We start from the raw sequence: 18,618 nt of genomic DNA, 5'->3' as shown, positions 1-18,618 counted from the left end.
CCAACATGGTGAAACCCCATCTCTACTAAAAATACAAAAATCAGCTGGGCGTGGTGGCAGGTGCCTGTAATCACAGCTACTGGGGAGGCCGAGGCAGGAGAATCACTTGAACCTGGGAGGTGGAGGTTGCAGAGAGCCGAGATTGCGCCATTGCACTCCAGCCTGGGCGACAAGAGTGAAACTCTATCTCAAAAGAAAAAAATAATCATTAGCAATAATTGCTATCCTATTGATTGATTGATTGATTGAGACAGAGTGTCACTCTGTTGTTCAGGCTGGAGTGTAGTGGCTTGATCTTGGCTCCCTACAACCTTTGCCTCTTGGGTTCAAACAATTCTTATACCTCAGCCTCCCAAGTAGCTGGGATTACAGGCACATGCCATCACGCCTGGCTAATTTTTTTGGTATTTTTAGTGGAGATAGGGTTTCACCATGTTGGCCAGGCTTGTCTTGAACTCCTGACCTTGAGTGAGCCGCCTGCCTCGCCTCCCAAAGTGCTGGGATTATAGGCGTGAGCCACCATGCCTGGTCTTGCCACCACATTTTTAACATTTACAGCATGCTAGGCATTGTAAATGAACTTTATATATAGTTTGTGCCTGTTTGATCTTTACAAAAATGCCAGCAAGGTGCTATTTTAGTTCTCATTATTATGCTTAAGGAATCTGCTGCTCAGAGAAGTTAATTAATTGGTCCAAAGTCACTGTTGTTAAATTGGTGGGCAAAGTTAGATCTAACTCCGGGCCAGGCGTGGTGGCTCATGCCTGTAATCCCAACACTTTGGGAGGCCGAGGCGGGCAGATAACTTGAGGTCAGGAGTTCGAGACCAGCCTGGCCAACATGGCGAAACCCTGTCTCTACTAAAAATAAAAAAATTAGCTGGGTGTGGTGGTACATGCCTCTAGTCTCAGCTACTCGGGAGGCTGAGGCAGGAGAATCACATGAAACCCAGAAGGCAGAGGTTGCAGTGAGCTGAGATCGTGCCACTCCACTTCAACCTGAGCAACAGAGCAAGACTCCATCTCAAAAAAAAAAAAAAAAAAATGCAACCTAGGTCTAACTCCAAAGTTCATGCCTTAAACTGTAATATTACATTACCTCATTAATATTATTTTTATGATGTAGGTTTTGTATTTAAAATTATAATGTAATGTATTTGGTCTCATTTCCTAGGTTTTGATGATGATGGTTCAGAATTTCATGAACATATATTTCTGGAGAAACACCTGGAGAGCTTTCCAAAACAAGGACCAATTCGCCACTTCATGGAGCTGGTGACTTGTGGCCTTTCCAAAAACCCATATCTTAGTGTTAAACAGAAGGTTGAGCACATAGAGTGGTTTAGAAATTATTTTAATGAAAAAAAGGATATTCTAAAAGAAAGTAACATACAGTTCAATTAAGACCATGGAAATTTTTATTTCAAATAATTAGAGATGGATATTACAACTAAATAAAATAATTTTACTAGAGTTTGTATATGTTATGTTGATTATTACATTTGATTTGGCTCGTATAAATGTTACATTGTTTTCAAAAATATGATGGTAACTGAAAAATATTCTTGCATGGAGAAAAATCATCAGTATTCATAGGTTCAAAAGAATATCTGGGAATTAGTAATACATTTAAGACAACAACTCCTAACCTTTTTCTTTTCACTCGGTGACCATACTTCTTTGAAATACAATACAATTACTGGATGATGTCACAGTACTGTAAGAGTTGAGATGATTTATAGACAGATATATATGTACATACGTTTATTTGTTTACATTTATACATATATTTTACTCTAAATTAACTACCCTCACCTAAGTCTGGGTCACTATAGAGAAATTAATCTTGTAGAAATAAAGGGCTTATTCTAATCCATTCTAGTACTTTAGGTCTTCATGCCAAAGTTACAATTATTTCTTTTCCATTATGCTGCTGAGCAGCGTGACTCAACTTTCATACAATTCAAAGGATTGAGGGCTGGGCACAGTGGCTCATGCATATAATCCCAGCACTTTGAGAGGCCGAGGCAGGAAGATCACTTAAACCAACGAGTTTGAGACCAGCGTGGGCAACATAGGGAGACCCTGTCTCTACAAAAAATTAAAAAATTAGCCGGGCGTGGTAGCATGCACCTGTAGTCACAGCTCTTCAGGGGCCTGAGGTGGGAGCATCCCCTGATCCTAGGAGGTTAAGGCTTCAGTGAGCTCTGATTACACCACTATGGTCTAGCCTGAGTGATAGAGCAAGACTCTGTCTCAAGAAAAAAAAATTTTTTTTTTTTTTAAATTCTTTTTTAGCAGAGCCTTGCTCTGTCACCCAGGCTGGAGTGTAGCGGCGTGATCTCGACTCACTGCAACCTCCACCTCCAGGGTTCAAGCAATTCTCCTGCTTCAGCCCCTCAAGTAGCTGGTATTACAGGTGCCCACCACCACGCGCAGCTAATTTTTTTGTATTTTCAGTAGAGACGGGGTTTCACCAAGTTAGCCAGGCTGGTTTTGAACTCCTGACCTCAAGTGATCTGCCTGCTTTGGCCTCCCAAAGCTCTAGGATTACAGATGTGAGCCATGGCACCTGGCCTACATTTTTTTTAAGGTTCAAGGATTCTAAAAAAACTCAAAACAAGATTTAGTTGACAGTGGTCCCAAGCTAATAGTGTTCCAGGTCAACAGGAACCGTGTGAAGGAATCCACCATAACAACAGCCTTCAAATGACAAAACACACAAGGAGGCAAAACCATGAATGTGTACCAGCAGAAACGAGAACAGAATCAGACTCATAAAGCCTCTGAATATTGGGCTTATCAGAGTCAGAATATAAAATATGTGTAAGATAGAATGAATATTGAGCAGGATGCTTTAAAAGTGACCAAGCAGATTTGAAAAACATTAAAAATGTTGGCCTTCTCGTCCCAGTTCTTCCCAAAGTTGAGAAAAGCTGGGTTGAGAGGATGAAAAGAAAAAAAAAGAAAAATTTAGTGGAGTTTAACAGCAGTAAAGAAGTATCCATATGCAGCAGAGAGAAGCAAAGAGGAAAGAAATAGGAAAGGAAAGTAAAAGAGTAACATTTGTACAATCGTATTGCCAATAGGAAAGAAAAGAGAAAATAGGTCAGAGGCTAACTCTAAGTAATTGTTTTTTTTTTTCATTTTTTTAATTGAGACAGAGCCTCGCTCTGTTGCCCAGGCTGGAGTGCAGTGGCACGATCTCAGCTCACTGCAACCTCCGCCTCCCAGGTTCAAGCGATCCTCTTGCCTCAGCACCCCCTAGTAGCTGGGATTACAGGCACGTGCCAACATGCCTCGTTCATTTTTTTTTTTTTTCTGAGATGGAGTCTCACTCTGTTGCCCAGGCTGGAGTGCAGTGGCGCAATCTGGGCTCACTGCAAGCTCCACCTCCTGGGTTCACACCATTCTCCTGCCTCAGCCTCCCGAGTAGCTGGGACTGCAGGCACCCACCACCACGCCCGGCTAATTTTTTTGTATTTTTAGTAGAGACAGGGTTTCACCGTGTTAGCCAGGATGGTCTCAATCTCCTGACCTCATGATCCGCCCCCCTCGGCCTCCCAAAGTGCTGGGATTACAGGCATGAGCCACCGCGCCCAGCCATGCCTGGCTAATTTTTGTATTTTTAGTCGAGACGGGGTTTCGCCATGTTGGCCAGGCTTGTCTTGAACTCCTGACCTCAGATGATCCACCCACCTCAGTCTCCCAAAGTGCTGGATTACAGGTGTGAGCCATCGTGCCTAGCCTCTAAATAGTTAATGGATGAGAGTTTTTCACATTCATGAAAGACACTAATTCACAGTTAATCAACAATCCCTTGGCCAGGTGTGGTGGCTCATGCCTGTAATCCCAGCATTTTGGGAGGCAAAGGTGGGCAGATCACTTGAGGCCAGGAGTTTGAGACCAGCCTGGCCAACATGGCGAAGCCCCATGCCCGGCTAAAAATATAAAATGTAGCTGGGCATGGTGGTACATGCCTTTAGTCCCAGCTACTTGGGAGGCTGAGGCATGAGAATTGCTTGAACCCAGGAGGTGAAGGGTGCAGTGAGCCAAGATCACCCCACTGCACACCAGCCTGGGTGACAGAGTGAGACTCTGTCTCAGAAAGAAAAAGGCAAAAACAACAATCTGTTGGTCATGTATAGAAACTGCTCCCAATAACAGCAGAATACTTTTTTTTTTTCCAGTACACATGAGACACTGAAAATTTTTTATTTTATTTTTATTTGGGTGTTTAGTTTGTTTATATTTACCACAGTTACTGATATATTTGGAATGTCTTTCAGAAATGAGGGCTAAATGCATTTGTCAAACAAAAACAGTTGGCTACCAGCAAACTTTCATTAAAAGACTCCTAAAGTTGTATGTCAGGCAGAAGAGAAATGATTTTAAATTTAAGGCCTGAGATGCAAGAAGAAAATGGCAGATGAATAAAGCAGTGAGTATGCTGCTGGCTTACTCTCTTTCAGCAGTGTGCTCTGCCTCAATGTTCAGAGTATGTCTTTATAAACTCTCTGCTCTCTATTGCCCTTCAATAAGCTGTCTGCTATTAAAAAAAAAAGTAGTGAATATATATTTTAATTCTAAGCACTAATAAAACAGTCATACCATATGGAATTAATTAAAATACATGACAGTAGAATATGTCCAAGTGGATTATTTATTTATTTATTTATATTTTTATTTATTTATTGAGACAGCTTCGCTCTTTTTGCCCAGGCCAGAGTGCAGTGACACAATCTAGGCTCATCACAACCTCCGCCTCCCAGGTTCAAGCAATTCTTCTGCCTCAGCCTCCCGAGTAGTTGGGATTACAGGCACACACCACCACGCCTGGCTAATTTTTTATTTTTATTAGAGACGGGATTTCACCTTGTTGGCCAGGCTGGTCATGAACTCCTGACCTCCAGTAATCCACCTGCCTCGGCCTCCCAAAGTGCTGGAATTACAGGTGTGAGCCACTGCACCTGGCTGGATTTTTTTAAATGTCAAGTGATAACACTGTTTACTGAAGTTATATGTAAAGCAAGAATACAGAAAGGTTGAAAGTAAAAGGGAAGCTGGTATAGCTATATTAATATCAGGAAAAAAATAGTCTGAAAGACATTAGAGACTTAAAAAAATTCTGTTTATCAGAAAAATACAAAGTTGTACGTACCTAATAACACGACTCAAAATATACAAGGCAAAAGCTGATAGAAATACAAATAAATATACCATTATGATGAAATATTTTAACATAATAATTGATGAACTCAGCAGACAAACAGAAGCTTTGCTATACCTAATTATCTTGACCTAATGGAAATTTGTAGATCATTACACAGTGATCTAAATAGCTGCAAATACATTTATTTCAAGCACACACGTTGATAAATCAATCATAAACTTAGTCATAAAGCACATCTAAACACATTTCAATGGAATGTAGAACATGTTTTCCAATTACATTGCAAGTAAGTTAGAGACCAGTAACTGAACGCTAATCAGGAAAACTCCCTATGTTGAGAAATTTTAAAACCCTTTTAACTTATTCATAGGCCAGTGAAAAAAATATTCAGGCCAGGCGCGGTGGCTCACGCCTGTAATCCCAGCACTTTGGGAGGCCGAGGCAGGCAGATCACCTGAAGTCAGGAGTTTGAGACCAGCCTGGCCAACATGGTGAAACTTTGTCTCTACTAAAAAATACAAAAATTACCCGGGTGTGGTGGCACATGCCTGTAGTCCCAGCTACTTGGGAGGCTGAGGCAGGACAATCGCTTGAACCTGGGAGGTGGAAGTTGCAGTGAGCCGAGATTGCGTCACTGCACTCCAGCCTGGGCGACAGAATGAGACTCCATCTCAAAAAGAAAAAAAGAATGAAAATCAATGAAGTAAGGTTATAATCTTAAGAGATAAGAAAAGGAACAAGTGGTGTTTTGGTTTTTTTTTAATCTGTTCTGTTGTTGTTGATTTTTTTTTTGAGACAGAGTCTTGTCCAGGCTGGAGTGCAGTGGCACATGGCTCACTGCCACCTTGACCTGGGCTCAAATGATCCTCCCACTGCAGCCTCCCATGTAGTTGGGACCACAGGCTCACACCACCATGCATAGCTAATAATGTTTTCATTTGTAGTCTCACCATGTTGTCCAGGCTGGCCTTGAGCTCCTGGGCTCAAGCTATCCTCCTGCTCAGCCCCACAAAGTGTTGAGATTACAGGTGTGAGCCACCATGCCTGGCCTACATGAAATATATGCCTATTTGGTTTTGATTTTTACATTTTTATGATGTCAAGATGAACCCCCATTACCCCCCAAAAAGGAACATCCTACTAGCTTCACATTACAAATGGAATATTAACACAATATAAACAGAAAACTGAGATGGGGTGATTAGGAGATCTAATAAGAGTAAATCTTAAAGGGAAATAGAATGAAATGTCTAAGGTAAAGGCAGAAGTTAATAGAAATAGTATAATAGGATCCATAAAGTCAAACACGGATTCATTTTTTAAAAAATGAATGCATTTCTATCCAGATTTATTTTTTAAAAAAGCTGGGTGCAGTTGCTCACATTGTAATCCTTGTGACTTGGGAGGGAAATGGAAGGATTGCCTAAGCCTAGGAGTTGGAGGCTGCAGTGAGCTATGATCATGCCACTGTACCCCATCCTGAGTGACAGAGCAAGACCCCGTATCTGAGGAAATCATTTTTTTAAAAAAAACTTTAAAATGTGAATAACTATTGATGTAAAAATTAAGATTTATTTTTCAAGAAGCTATTACGAACAATTTCATGGCAATAAATTTCAAAATTTCATGGGCAAATTACTCAAAACTATGTTAGCAAAAATAATTTTAAAGGAAAAATGGAACAATCATTAAAGAAATTTGATGGATATTTTAAAATCTTCCCAGAAAACAAACACTAAACCCAGAGAAGTTTTCAGGAACGTTCTACTGAACATCCAGGAAAAAAATAATTCCAATTTTATATAAATTATTCCAAAACATAGAAAAAGAGGAAGCACTCTACAATTAATCTCAATCATGAAGACAAATTTGAAAAATCCAAAGGAAGATAGTAAAGCAAATTCAGCAATGACTAGAAATCATTATCAAGCTGAGTTTGTTCCAGAATGTCAGGGCAGTTTAACAATGGAGGAAAAAGATCATATCTCAAAAGATGCAGGAAAAAAGGTTTGGTAAACCTTGGCAGCCATTGATAATTTTTTTAAAATAAATTTTAGAAAGCTTGGAGTAGAGAACTTTTTTAACCTAATAAGTGGCATTTACAAAAAGCCTACAACAAATATCTTACTTTATGCTGAATTACGAAGTGATTTCCTTTAAGATTATAAACAAGAGCGGGATAATCATTATCATGATTTCAGCATTGTACTGGGGGCCTAGCCTATGCAGAATAGCAAGAAAAAAGGTGATTAGGATTGGAAATCCACCCTATAGTAACCCCAAGTAAATCACAACCTCTCTTTGAGTGTGGATGAGACCTGAGACTTGCTTCCAACGATAGAATATGGCTAAGGTGATGGGGTAGTCACTCCTTTGACTGGTTCATATTATATGGCAAAAGTAATGGAATAGTTACTCTTGTGATTATGTGATGTTACAGAAGACTCCTTGTTAGCGGACTAGAGTGCACTATCACGTTGTAAAAAGGCCTGTGAATGAGCCACCTGTCAAGAAACCTTGGGGACCACTAGGAGCTGATGGAAACCCCCAGCTGACAGCCAGAACAATGCAGGGACTCCATCCTACAGCCTCAGATAGCTGAATCCTGCCAACAACCACCTGAACTTAGAAGAGGACACTACGTTTTAAAAAGGACCACAGTCTGGCTGTCACCTTGATTACAGCCTTGTGAGACCCTGAGCAGGAGACCAACAGAAACTGTGAGTTAATAAGTACATGTTTTAAGCCACTAAGTGTGAGGTAATTAATTATACACCAGTAGATAGCTAATAAAGGAAGAAAGAGACAAACCTAATTAGAGACTAGATTACATAGAAAACAAAAGAATATCTATAGCTAAATCATAAGAATTAACAATTTATTTGGCACTTCTGCAGTTGCATTTCTGTATGCCAGCAACAAACAGGTAAAAATATAATTTATAAAACGTTAACATTTACAGTAGTATCAAAAATATAAATAAATAAAATCTTAATAAAATATATGCAAGAACAGGCTGGGTGCAGTGGCTCACACCTGTAATCCCAGCACTTTGGGAGGCTGAGGTGGGCGGATCATGAGGGCAAGAGATTGAGACCATCCTCGCCAACATGGTGAAATCCTGTCCCTACTAAAATACAAAAAATTAGCCGGGCGTGGTGGCATGTGCCTGTAGTCCCAGCTACTCGGAAGGCTGAGGCAGGGGAATCGCTTGAATCCGGGAGGCGGAGATTGCGGTGAACCGAGATGGTGCCACTGCACTCCAGCCTGGCGACAGAGCAAGACTCCATCTAAAAAAATATATATATATATACACATATATATGTATATGTGTGTGTGTATATATATATATACACACACAAGAACATTATGAAGAAGTTTTAAAACTTTAATGAAACAGGTTAGTAATAAAAATAAGAGATTTAGGCTGGGCACGGTGGCTCATGCCTGTAATCCCAGCACTTTGGGAAGCCGAGGCCGGCAGATCACCTGAGGTCAGGAGTTCAAGACCAGATGGGTTAACATGGCAAAACCCCATCTCTACTAAAAATAACAAAAGTTAGTTGGGCATGGTGGCACACGCCTGTAGTCCCAGCTACTTGAGAGGCTGAGCTGGGAGGATCACTTGAACCTGGGAGGTTGAGGTTGCAGTGAGCTGAGATTATGCCACTGTGCTGCAGCCTGGGTGACAGGACGACTCTGTCTCAAAAATTAATAATAATAAAGAGATTTAATTGGGTAAATAAGTTCTAGAATAGAGGCTCAATATCATGAAGATGTTACTTCTTTCCATATTAATCTCTAGATTGAATGCAGTTCCATACAAAATTCCAACAGGATGTTTTTTTCTTTTTTGAGATGGCGTTTTGCTCTTGTTGCCCAGGCTGGAGTGCAATAGCACAAGCTCGTCTCACTGCAACCTCCGCCTCCTGAGTTGAAGTGATTCTCCTGCCTCAGCCTCCCAAGTAGCTGGATTACAGGTACGTGCCACCATGCCTGGCTAATTTTGTACTATTAGTAGAGGCAGGGTTTCACCATGTTGGTCAGGCTGGTCTTGAACTCCTGATCTCAGGTGATCCATCCGCCTCGGCTTCCCAAAGTGCTGGGATTACAGGCGTGAGCCACCACACCCAGCACCAATAGGATTTGTCATGGAACTTCATAAATGTATTGTAAAATCATAGGGAGAAGCAAAGAACCAAGAAGAGCCAAAATACTCTCGAAAAAGAGGACAAGGTGAGGGAGTTGCCCTAACTTGTAAGCTATCAAGACTTATTATAAAGCTATAATAATTAGACATGATACACACAGATAGTTAAATGGACTGATGGAACAGAATAGAGAACACAGAAATAGAACATTATTATATGGAAATTTGATATGTGACAAAATCAGTGCTATGGGTTTGTATTAGTCCATTTTCATACTGCTATGAAGAAATATCCAAGACTGGGTAATTTATAAAGAAAAAGAGGTTTAATGGACTCACAGTTCCACATGGCTGGGGAGGCCTCACAATCATGGCGGAAGATGAAGGAGAAGCAAAGGCACATCTTACGTGGTAGCGGGCAAGAGAGTGTGTGCAGGGAACTGCCCTTTATAAAACCATCAGGTCTCGTAAGTCTTATTCACTGTCACAAGAATAGCATGGGAAAAACCCACCCCCATGATTCAGTTACCTCCCATCGGGTCCCTCACATGACATGTGGAGATTATGGGAGCTACAATTCAAGATGAGATTTGGATGGGGACACAGCCAAACCATATCAGGTTTGAACGTGCCCTCCAAAACTCATGTTGACTCTTAATCCCCAATGTGGCAGCATTGAGAGGTGGGGCCTTTAAGAGTTGATTGAATCATGAGGGCTCTGCCCTCAATGGATTAATCCACTCATGGATTAATGAATTAATGGGCTGTCATGGGAGGGCACCAGTGGCTTTATAAGAGGGAGAATCTTTAGCATAGCATGTGAGCATGCTCAGCTACTTCAGAACTTGGTAGAGAGTCCCCACCAGCAAGGAGGCTCTCACCAGACATGGCCCCTTGACCTTGACATCTCAGCTTCTATAACTAAGAAATAAATTCCTTTTCTTTATAAATTACCCAGTTTCAGGTATTCTGTTATAAGCAACAGAAAATGGACTAAGATAGTTGGCATTGTAGATCAATGGGAAAAGGGTGGCTATTCAATAAATGGTGCAAAGACAATTGGTTATCCATACGGAGGAGGAAAAAATGGATTCTCTGCTTCATACCATACATACAAAAAAATCCAATTCCGTTGGATTTATGATTTAAATGAGAAACAAAATTTAAAATATTTGAAGCAGGCTGAGTGCAGTGGCTCACGCCTGTAATCCCAGCACTTTGGGAGGCCAAGGTGGGCGGATCATTTGAGGTCAGGAGTTCAAGACCAGCCTAGCCAACATGGTGAAACCCTGTCTCTACTAAAAATACAAAAAATTAGCCAGACATGGTAGTGTGCACCTGTAATCCCAGTTATTCAGGAGGCTGAGGCAGGAGAATCACTTGAACCTGGGAGGTGGAGGTTGCAGTGAGCCAAGATCACACCACTGCACTCCAGCCTGGGCAGCAGAGGGAGAAACTCTATCTCAAAAAAAAAAAAAAAAAAAAAAAAAAGCTTGAAGCAAAATATAGGAGAATATCTTTATGGCTCTTGTGTAGGCAAGGATTTAAGATATCAAAAGCACAATCTCTAAAGAAAAGATGAATAAATTTGACTACGTTAAAATTTAGAACTTTTAATCAAAAAGGCAAAACCAGCAGTGAAAAGATAAGCATCAAACTTGGAGAAGAGAAATGTTCACATATAATCACTAAATGGTTAGTATACAGAAAATATAAAGAACTCCTGTAGCCAAAAGTACCATTTATAAATCTATGGATGGATGTTTTCTGAAGGTCCTTTGCCTGGAGAAAAAAATAGTGCATTAAAAAGCTTCTGTCCAAAACAAACAAACAAACTCCTAAAAATCAAGTAGAAGGGCTGGGTGCGGTGGCTCATGCCTGTAATCCCAGCACTTTGGGAGGCTGAGGTGACAAGAGCAAAACTCCGTCTCAAAAAAAAGAAAAAAAAAAATCAAGTAGAAGACAAACAACCCAAAAACATAGTGGGCAAATGCCATAGCATTTCATACATTTCATAGAAGAAAAATACAAAAATTAGCTGGGCATGGTGGTGCGCACCTGTAGTCTCAGCTACTCGGGAGGATGAGGAGAATCTCTTGAACCTGGGAGGCAGAAGTTGCAGTGAGCTGAGATTGCACCACTGCACTCTAGCCTGGTGACAGAGCAAGACTCTGGCTCAGAAAAACAAACAAGCAAACCAAAAACAAAACAAAACAAAAAAACATTCTACAGTGGCCTTCCTGTATTTTTATCTGCTTTTTTTCTGTTCTCTTCTCTGCTTTGGAGTCAGAAACTTCAGTTCAAATCCCTGCCGTGTCAACATAACAATCTTTCAGCTTGTTTCCTCCTTCGTAAATGATGGGCATAATTTCCATCTCACAGGATTTCTAAGTGTTAGAATTGAATGAGGTAATGTATTAATACATACTACGTGCTTCAGAAATACTATCCGTCTCATTCCACATGCTTGTCAGAACTCCAATGCCACGATGGATACAAAGTGAGCCATTTTCTTCACTGTCCACTATCAATTTGGGAATGGCAGCTTGCTGCTTTTACATTTTCAGATCTAGTTAACATTACCTTCCATCAGTGAAATAGAATACTTAATCTTTATTATGTATTTCCCTCATTTTCCAATATCTTTAAAGTCATTGTATCACTATTTTAAAATTCAATTTTGTGAACTCTTGCTTTTGCATGGAGGAAAATGGGATTGGTCAAACATTGAAATGGGATGATTGGTTCTCTGATTTCTCTGTATTCAGTCCTACACCTAATAGCTTCAAGCTCTCTCCTAGGAAGACAGGACTCGGTATGTCCAAATAAGTAGACACTCTTAATGAGTTTTCTCTGTTGTATGCTGTAATATCTTTTTGAGTGTTCCAGAGAACTGAATAAAAGTAGATCTCTCCATATTAACTAAATGATGATAGCTAACATCTGTGTGGTACTTTGACTGCATATAAAGTGTTTTCACATATATCACTCATTCATTAATTTGTTAAGCATTTACTGAGCTCTGTTACGTGCTATGCCTCTACTAGACACCAGAGTATAGTATACTGAAGTACTCGTTGACCTTGAGGTGTCATCAAAAATGTGACTTCCCAAGAAAGTCTTCTCCTCCTGCTTTGTTAAGTCACTCTGCCCTTGTTATTGTCTAATACTACACTCTGTCTCCTTTACGGTATTTTCTGTGCTGATCTCCTTAAGGGTTGAGGTTGTGTCAGTTTCTGTCCCTTCTTGAGGTCCTGAATGTAAGACCTAGCTATTGCTAGGCCCAAAATAGGCACTCAGTAAAACCAGTTGAGTGAGTGGAAGAATGGATGAAGGCAACATACTCATAGGGAAGAGACAGGCCAAGATTTGTTGCTACACAGTGTGATGGGTGCCAAGGCAGAGAGGTGGGTTGAGGGCATTGTGTTAGTCTGTTTTAAGCTGCTATAACAGAATACCACAGGCTGGGTAATTTATAAAGAACGGGAATTTGTTTCCTCACAAGTCTGGAAGTCAGGAAATCCAAGATGAAGGCACTAGCAGGTTCAGTTATCTGGTGAGGGTCTGGTCTCTCTGCTTCCAAGTTGGCGGCTTGACTGTTGCATCTTGAGGAGTGGGGGAGGAATGCTGTGTCCTCATGTAACAGAAGGCAGAAGGACAGAAGGGGATGAAATCTCACTGTCAAGCCGTTTTATGGCACCTAATCCCATTCACAAGACAGGAGCCCTTGTGGCCTAACCACCTTTTAAAGGCCCCACCTCTTAATACCATCAATCACATTAGCAACACCTAAGTTTTGGAGGAGACACACTCAAACAATAGCAGGTATAAAAGACAAGCATTTAATCAGACTATATGTCAGTTGATAATTTTCCTTCCCTGCAGGAGACCTGTCTATGAGTGGCTGAAGAACTGTTTAATTCTGGGGTATAGAATTAAGATGGCCGTCTGCCTGCAAGTAGAGATAAGCTGCATTCTCCCAAATCAGCTTTGTTCATAATAAAAGTAATATTCTGGCCTCCTTATACCATACTCTTTATTTATTTATTTATTTATTTTTAATTTTATTTATTTATTTTTTTGAGATGGAGTCTTGCCTGTGGCTCCAGGCTGGAGTGCAAAGGTGTGATCTCGGTTCATTGCAACATCTGCCTCCTGGTTTCAAGTGACTCTCCTACCTCAGCCTCCCGAGTAGCTGGGATTACAGGCATGTACGACCACGCCCAGCTAATTTCTGTATTTTTAGTAGAGGCTGGGTCTCACCATGTTGGCCAGGCTGGTCTCCAACTCCTGACCTCAGGTGATCCGCCTGCCTTGGCATCCCAAAGTGCTGGGATTACAGGCGTGAGCCACCGTGCCCAGCCTATATCTATTTCTTAAACAGTTCACAACTTGGTTCAAGAAGAGGTAGGCTATCTATTGCCCCATCTTCTACTTTTTTTTTGTTTTATTTTGTTTTGTTTTGAGACAGAGTCTCACTCTGTATCCCAGGCTGGAGTGAAGTGGCACTGTCTTGGCTCACTGCAACCTCCGCCTCCTGGGTTCAAGTGATTCTCCTGCCTCAGCCTCCTGAGTAGCTGGGATTACAGGCATCTGCCACCATGTTTTTTGTATTTTTTTGTATTTTTAATAGAGGTACAATTTTTTGTATTTTTAATAAAGGTGGGGTCTCACCATGTTGGCCAGGCTGGTCTTGAACTCCTGACCTCAGGTGATCCACCCGCGTCGGCCTCCCAAAGTACTCAGATTACAAGCGTGAGCCACCGTGCCTGGCTGACTTCTTTTTTTAAACTAAATACCTAATTGTTATGTTATTCTTTTGTCTGTTATTGCTCTCCTTAACACATATAAAATAGACCAAACTGACATGATCATATTTTAGAAAAATAAATTTTCTTTTTTGGAAAAGGAAATGGAAAAAAAGATAAATGGCTTAAATTAAGAAAAAAAATTTAAAAATGGCTTAAATTGTCCACTTATCATAGCATAGAATTAGAAATCTCAGTCTTTGTGGCTGCCAAAAAAAAAAAAAAGAATAAATGGCCAAAAAATGAAATGAAATCAAATCAAAGTCTTTCATGACTCTCTTCCTAATATTATTAGTATGAGGAAACTTAATAATTCTGAAAATAAAGATGTAAATTGCTGCAGAATGTACAATAGGATAAAGTCATAATAGCCAAAATGTGGAAACAACCCAAATGTTCATCCGTGGATGAATGGATAAACAAAATGAGGTATATATGTACAATGGAGTATGATTCAGCCTTAAAAAGAAGTGCAATTCATGGCGGGGCATAGTGCCTCAAGCCTGTAATCCCAGCATTTTGGGAGGCTGAGGTAGGTGGATTATGAGGTCAGGAGTTCAAGACCAGCCTGGCCAATATGGTGAAACCCCGCCTCGACTAAAAATACAAAAATTAGCTGGGCGTGGTGGCGCACACCTGTAGTCCCAGCTGCTGGGGAGGCTGAGGCAGGAGAATTGCTTAACACCTGGGAGGCAGAGGTTGCAGTGAGCCAAAATCATGCTACTGTACTCCAGCCTGGCGACAGAGTGAGACTTCATCTCAAAAAAAAAAAAAGAAAAGAAAAACAAAGAAGTGCAATTCTTATATATGCTACAACATAGATGAACCTTGAGGAAGGACATTATACTAAGTGAAATAAGCCAGTTGCAGAAGGACAAATATGATTCCACTTATGTGAGGAACCTAGAATAGGCAAATTCATAGAGACAGAAAGTAGTTTCCAGGGGCTGGGGGTAGGGGAGAATAGAGGGTTAGTGTTTAATGGGTATAGACTTTCTGTTGGGATTATTTTTTTAAAAGTTCAGGGGATGGATAGTAGTGATGGCTACATAACAATGTAAATGTACTTCACACCACTGAATCACACACTTAAACATGATTAGGATGGTACATTTTTGTGTATTTTACCATAAGAAAAAACATTTAGGGCTGGGCAAGGTGGCTCACACCTGTAATCCCAACACATTGGAAGGCCGAGGTGGGAGGATCATTTGAGCCCAGGAGTTTGAGACCAGCCTGGGCAACATAGTCAGACCCCACCTCTACAAATTTTTAAAAATTAGCCGGCCCTAGCAGTGTGTGCCTGTGGTCCCAGCTACTCAGGAGGCTGAGGTGAGAGGATTGCTTTAGCCTGGGAGTTCAAGGCTGCAGTGAGCTGTGATCATGCCACTGCACTCCAGCCTGGACAACAGAGCGAGACCCTGTCTTGAAAAAAAGAAAATTAGTATGATAAAGCACAGACCATGTATATAATAAAGATACTTCAACCATCTGAAGGAGGGTTCTGTTCTCAAGCCACATAGAGAACTACATACTGTCCCAGAAAAAAGCACAGGATCCAGGAAAGCTGGAAGGGCTAGCGTTTGGTGGCTGAGGTCAGCAAAGGTGACTGCTGTGTTCATGGCATCCCATGGGTACTTATCATCTTCATAGCCACGACCAGCAGGGTCCTTCTCAACAGACTGACCTTGTGCTGTGTATATCACATACATTATCACTGAATTTTTGAAACACCTTATAAAGTAGGCATTATTCCCATTTATAAGAATTTAATACCTTTTTGAAATTTCGTAAGTAAGTGGTGCAGCCAGCACTTAAACCCTACATCATCAGACACCAAAAGTCAAGTACTTTCCTTAGTACATCCCAAGAATAGCTTTCAAGAAGAATTATATGGATAATCTGGAGTAAAAGGAATAGGCATTTCTTCATTTAGGTCAGCGAGATGTGCTGACAAGATGACCACAAATGCAGGAATGTTGGAGTGGTAGTTAATATGTAGATGAGAAATCATGAAAGAGTGGAATAGCAATGCGAGTTTCTGGGGCTACTTCAGTAGGGCTATTTGGGACTGATTGAGGGGGCAAAAATTAAAGCCAGAAAGTTCAGTGGAGCAAATGTCCTAGTGGCCACAGAGAAACAAAGATTTCCAAAATGAGATGCTAAGTGAGAAACAGCAACTGAGGAGAGAAGTAATGTTTCCAGGATCACAATGGGCATAAGGAGAATTGTTCTTTTAGACTCTAGGTGAGCTTGTAGTAATCCAAGGACTGGTGATTTAGGCCACTGAGTTCTGGCTTTGAGTACATCTCTAATCCCTAAACCTTCACTAAGAGGGAGGTGAAGGGAGTCAGGTGTGCCACATGTCTGCTACTGAAAAATGCCTAGATGGGAAAGGAGTTTGAAATATTGTCCTAAAATGAAGTTTCTGAGTTAGATGGGCCGAATTTCACCATGTGTTCACTGTTATTACTGTGTATAAAATCAAGAGATTTAAATGAGATTAAGATCTTTGATTAGCTTGCTGAAATATTGAAAACTAAAACCAGGGCCGGGCATGGTGGCTAACACCTGTAATTCCAGCACTTTGGGAGGCCGAGGCGGGTGGATCACTTGAGGTCAGGAGTTTGAGACCAGCCTGGCCAACATGGTGAAATCCTGTCTCTACTAAAAATTCAAAAAAATTAGCTGGGCTTGATAGCAGATGCCTGTAATCCCAGCTACTCAGGAGGCTGAGGCAGGAGAATTGCTTGAACCTGCGAGGTGGAGGTTGCAGTGAGCCGAGACCACGCCACTGCACTCCAGCCTGGGTGACAGAGTGAGACTCCATCTCAAAAAAAAAAAAAAAAAAAGAAAAAAGAAAAAGAAAAAAGAAAAGAAAACTAAGAACCAATTACCTCTAATGCATACATTGACTTTGGTTAATGTGCTGACATACTGAGCCCCAAACTGGCATGTATAATCTCTGGTCACTTCTACACCAAAGCTATTACCCTAACTTGGCAGTGAAGGCCAAGATAAGAAGAGTCCGGAATTATGAAGCATGAAGCATAGAATTTCAAAACTGAGAAAGAAAAATATCTTTTTCCCAAACACTTTCATTCTATAGGTGTGGAAAGTTGAGGCCCAGGGAGAGTACCTTGCCAGCAATTCTGTAGTTAATTCATGGCAGAACTGAGATGGGACCCCAGATCTCAGATCAGAGCCCTTCCATTTTATCATATTGCTCTTTACATACACCAGTAGCTTAAGCAATTAAGAATTATTCTCTGAATGAACAACAGTGAATTCAGTTAACACGTAATATAAAAGAAGAAGGGGGTGGCTGACAAGATGGCTGAATAGGAGCAGTTCTGATCTGCAGCTCCCAGCAAGATCAATGCAGAAGGCAGGTGATTTCTGCATTTCCAACTGAGGTACCCGGCTCATCTCATTGGGACTGGTTAGACAGTGGGTACAGCCCATGGAGGGTGAGCAGAAGCAGGATGGGGAGTCACCTCACCCAGAAAGTGCAAGGGGTCAGGGAACTCCCTTCCCTAGCCAAGGGAAGCTGTGAGGGACTGTGCCATGAGCAATGGTGCACTCCAGGCTAGATAGTATGCTTTTCCCACGGTCTTCACAACCTTCAGACCAGGAGATTCCCTTGGGTGTCTATACCACCAGGGCTCTGGGTTTCAAGCACAAAACTAGGTGGCCGTTTGGGCAGACACTGAGCTAGCTGCAGGAGTTTTTTTTCCATACCCCAGTGGCTCCTGGAATGCCAGCAAGACAGAACTGTTCACTCTCTGGAAAGGGAGCTGAAGCCAGGGAGCCATGTGCTCTAGCTCAGCAGAGCCCAACAAGCTAAGATCCACTGGCTTGAAATTCTTGCTGCCAGCACAGCAGTCCGAAGTTGACCTGGTATGCTCCAGCTTGGTGGGGGGAAGGGGTGTCCGCCATTACTGAGGCTTGAGTAGGCAGTTTTCCCCTCACAGTGTAAACAAAGCCACTGGGAAGTTCAAACTGGGTGGAGCCCACTGCGGTGCCACAAAGCCACTGTAGCCAGACTGCCTCTCTAGACTCCTCGTCTCTGGCAGGGCATCTCTGAAAGAAAGGCAGCAGCCCCGGTAAGGGGCTTATAGATAAAACTCCCATCTCCCTGGGACAGAGCACCTGGGGGAAGGGGCAGCTGTGGGCGCAGCTTCAGCAGACTTAAATGTTCCTGCCTGCCAGCTCTGAAGAGAGCAGCAGATCTCCTAGCACAGCGCTGTAGCTCTGCTAAGAGACAGACTGCATCCTCAAGTGGGTCCCAGACCCCCGTGCCTCCTGACTGGGAGACATCTCCTAGCAGGGGTCGACAGAACACCTCATACAGGAGAGCTCTGGCTGGCATCTGGAGTGTGCCCCTTTGGGATGAAGCTTCCAGAGGAAGGAAGGCAGCAATCTTTGCTATTCTGCAGCCTCCACTGGTGATACCCAAGCAAACAGGGTCTGGAGTGGAAGTCCGGC

At 41.7% G+C, this 18,618-nt stretch overlaps 1 protein-coding gene across 1 annotated transcript in view; it reads left to right on the top strand.

The window, feature by feature from the left end:
• Positions 1-1,472, top strand: part of MRPS31 (mitochondrial ribosomal protein S31) — a 41,942-nt gene extending 40,470 nt beyond the window's left edge. The window contains exon 7 of the mRNA XM_019039919.4: positions 1,174-1,472. Within this exon, the coding sequence (XP_018895464.3) occupies positions 1,174-1,403 (230 nt within the window). The 3' untranslated portion in view covers positions 1,404-1,472. The remainder of the gene's footprint in view (positions 1-1,173) is intronic.
• The last annotated feature ends 17,146 nt before the right edge of the window (positions 1,473-18,618 follow it).

Source organism: Gorilla gorilla, chromosome 14, assembly GCF_029281585.2.
Source record: "Gorilla gorilla gorilla isolate KB3781 chromosome 14, NHGRI_mGorGor1-v2.1_pri, whole genome shotgun sequence".
Taxonomy (NCBI): Eukaryota; Metazoa; Chordata; class Mammalia; order Primates; family Hominidae; genus Gorilla; species Gorilla gorilla.
Note: the sequence above shows the minus strand (reverse complement) of the source record. Positions and strands in the feature narration are given on the sequence as shown.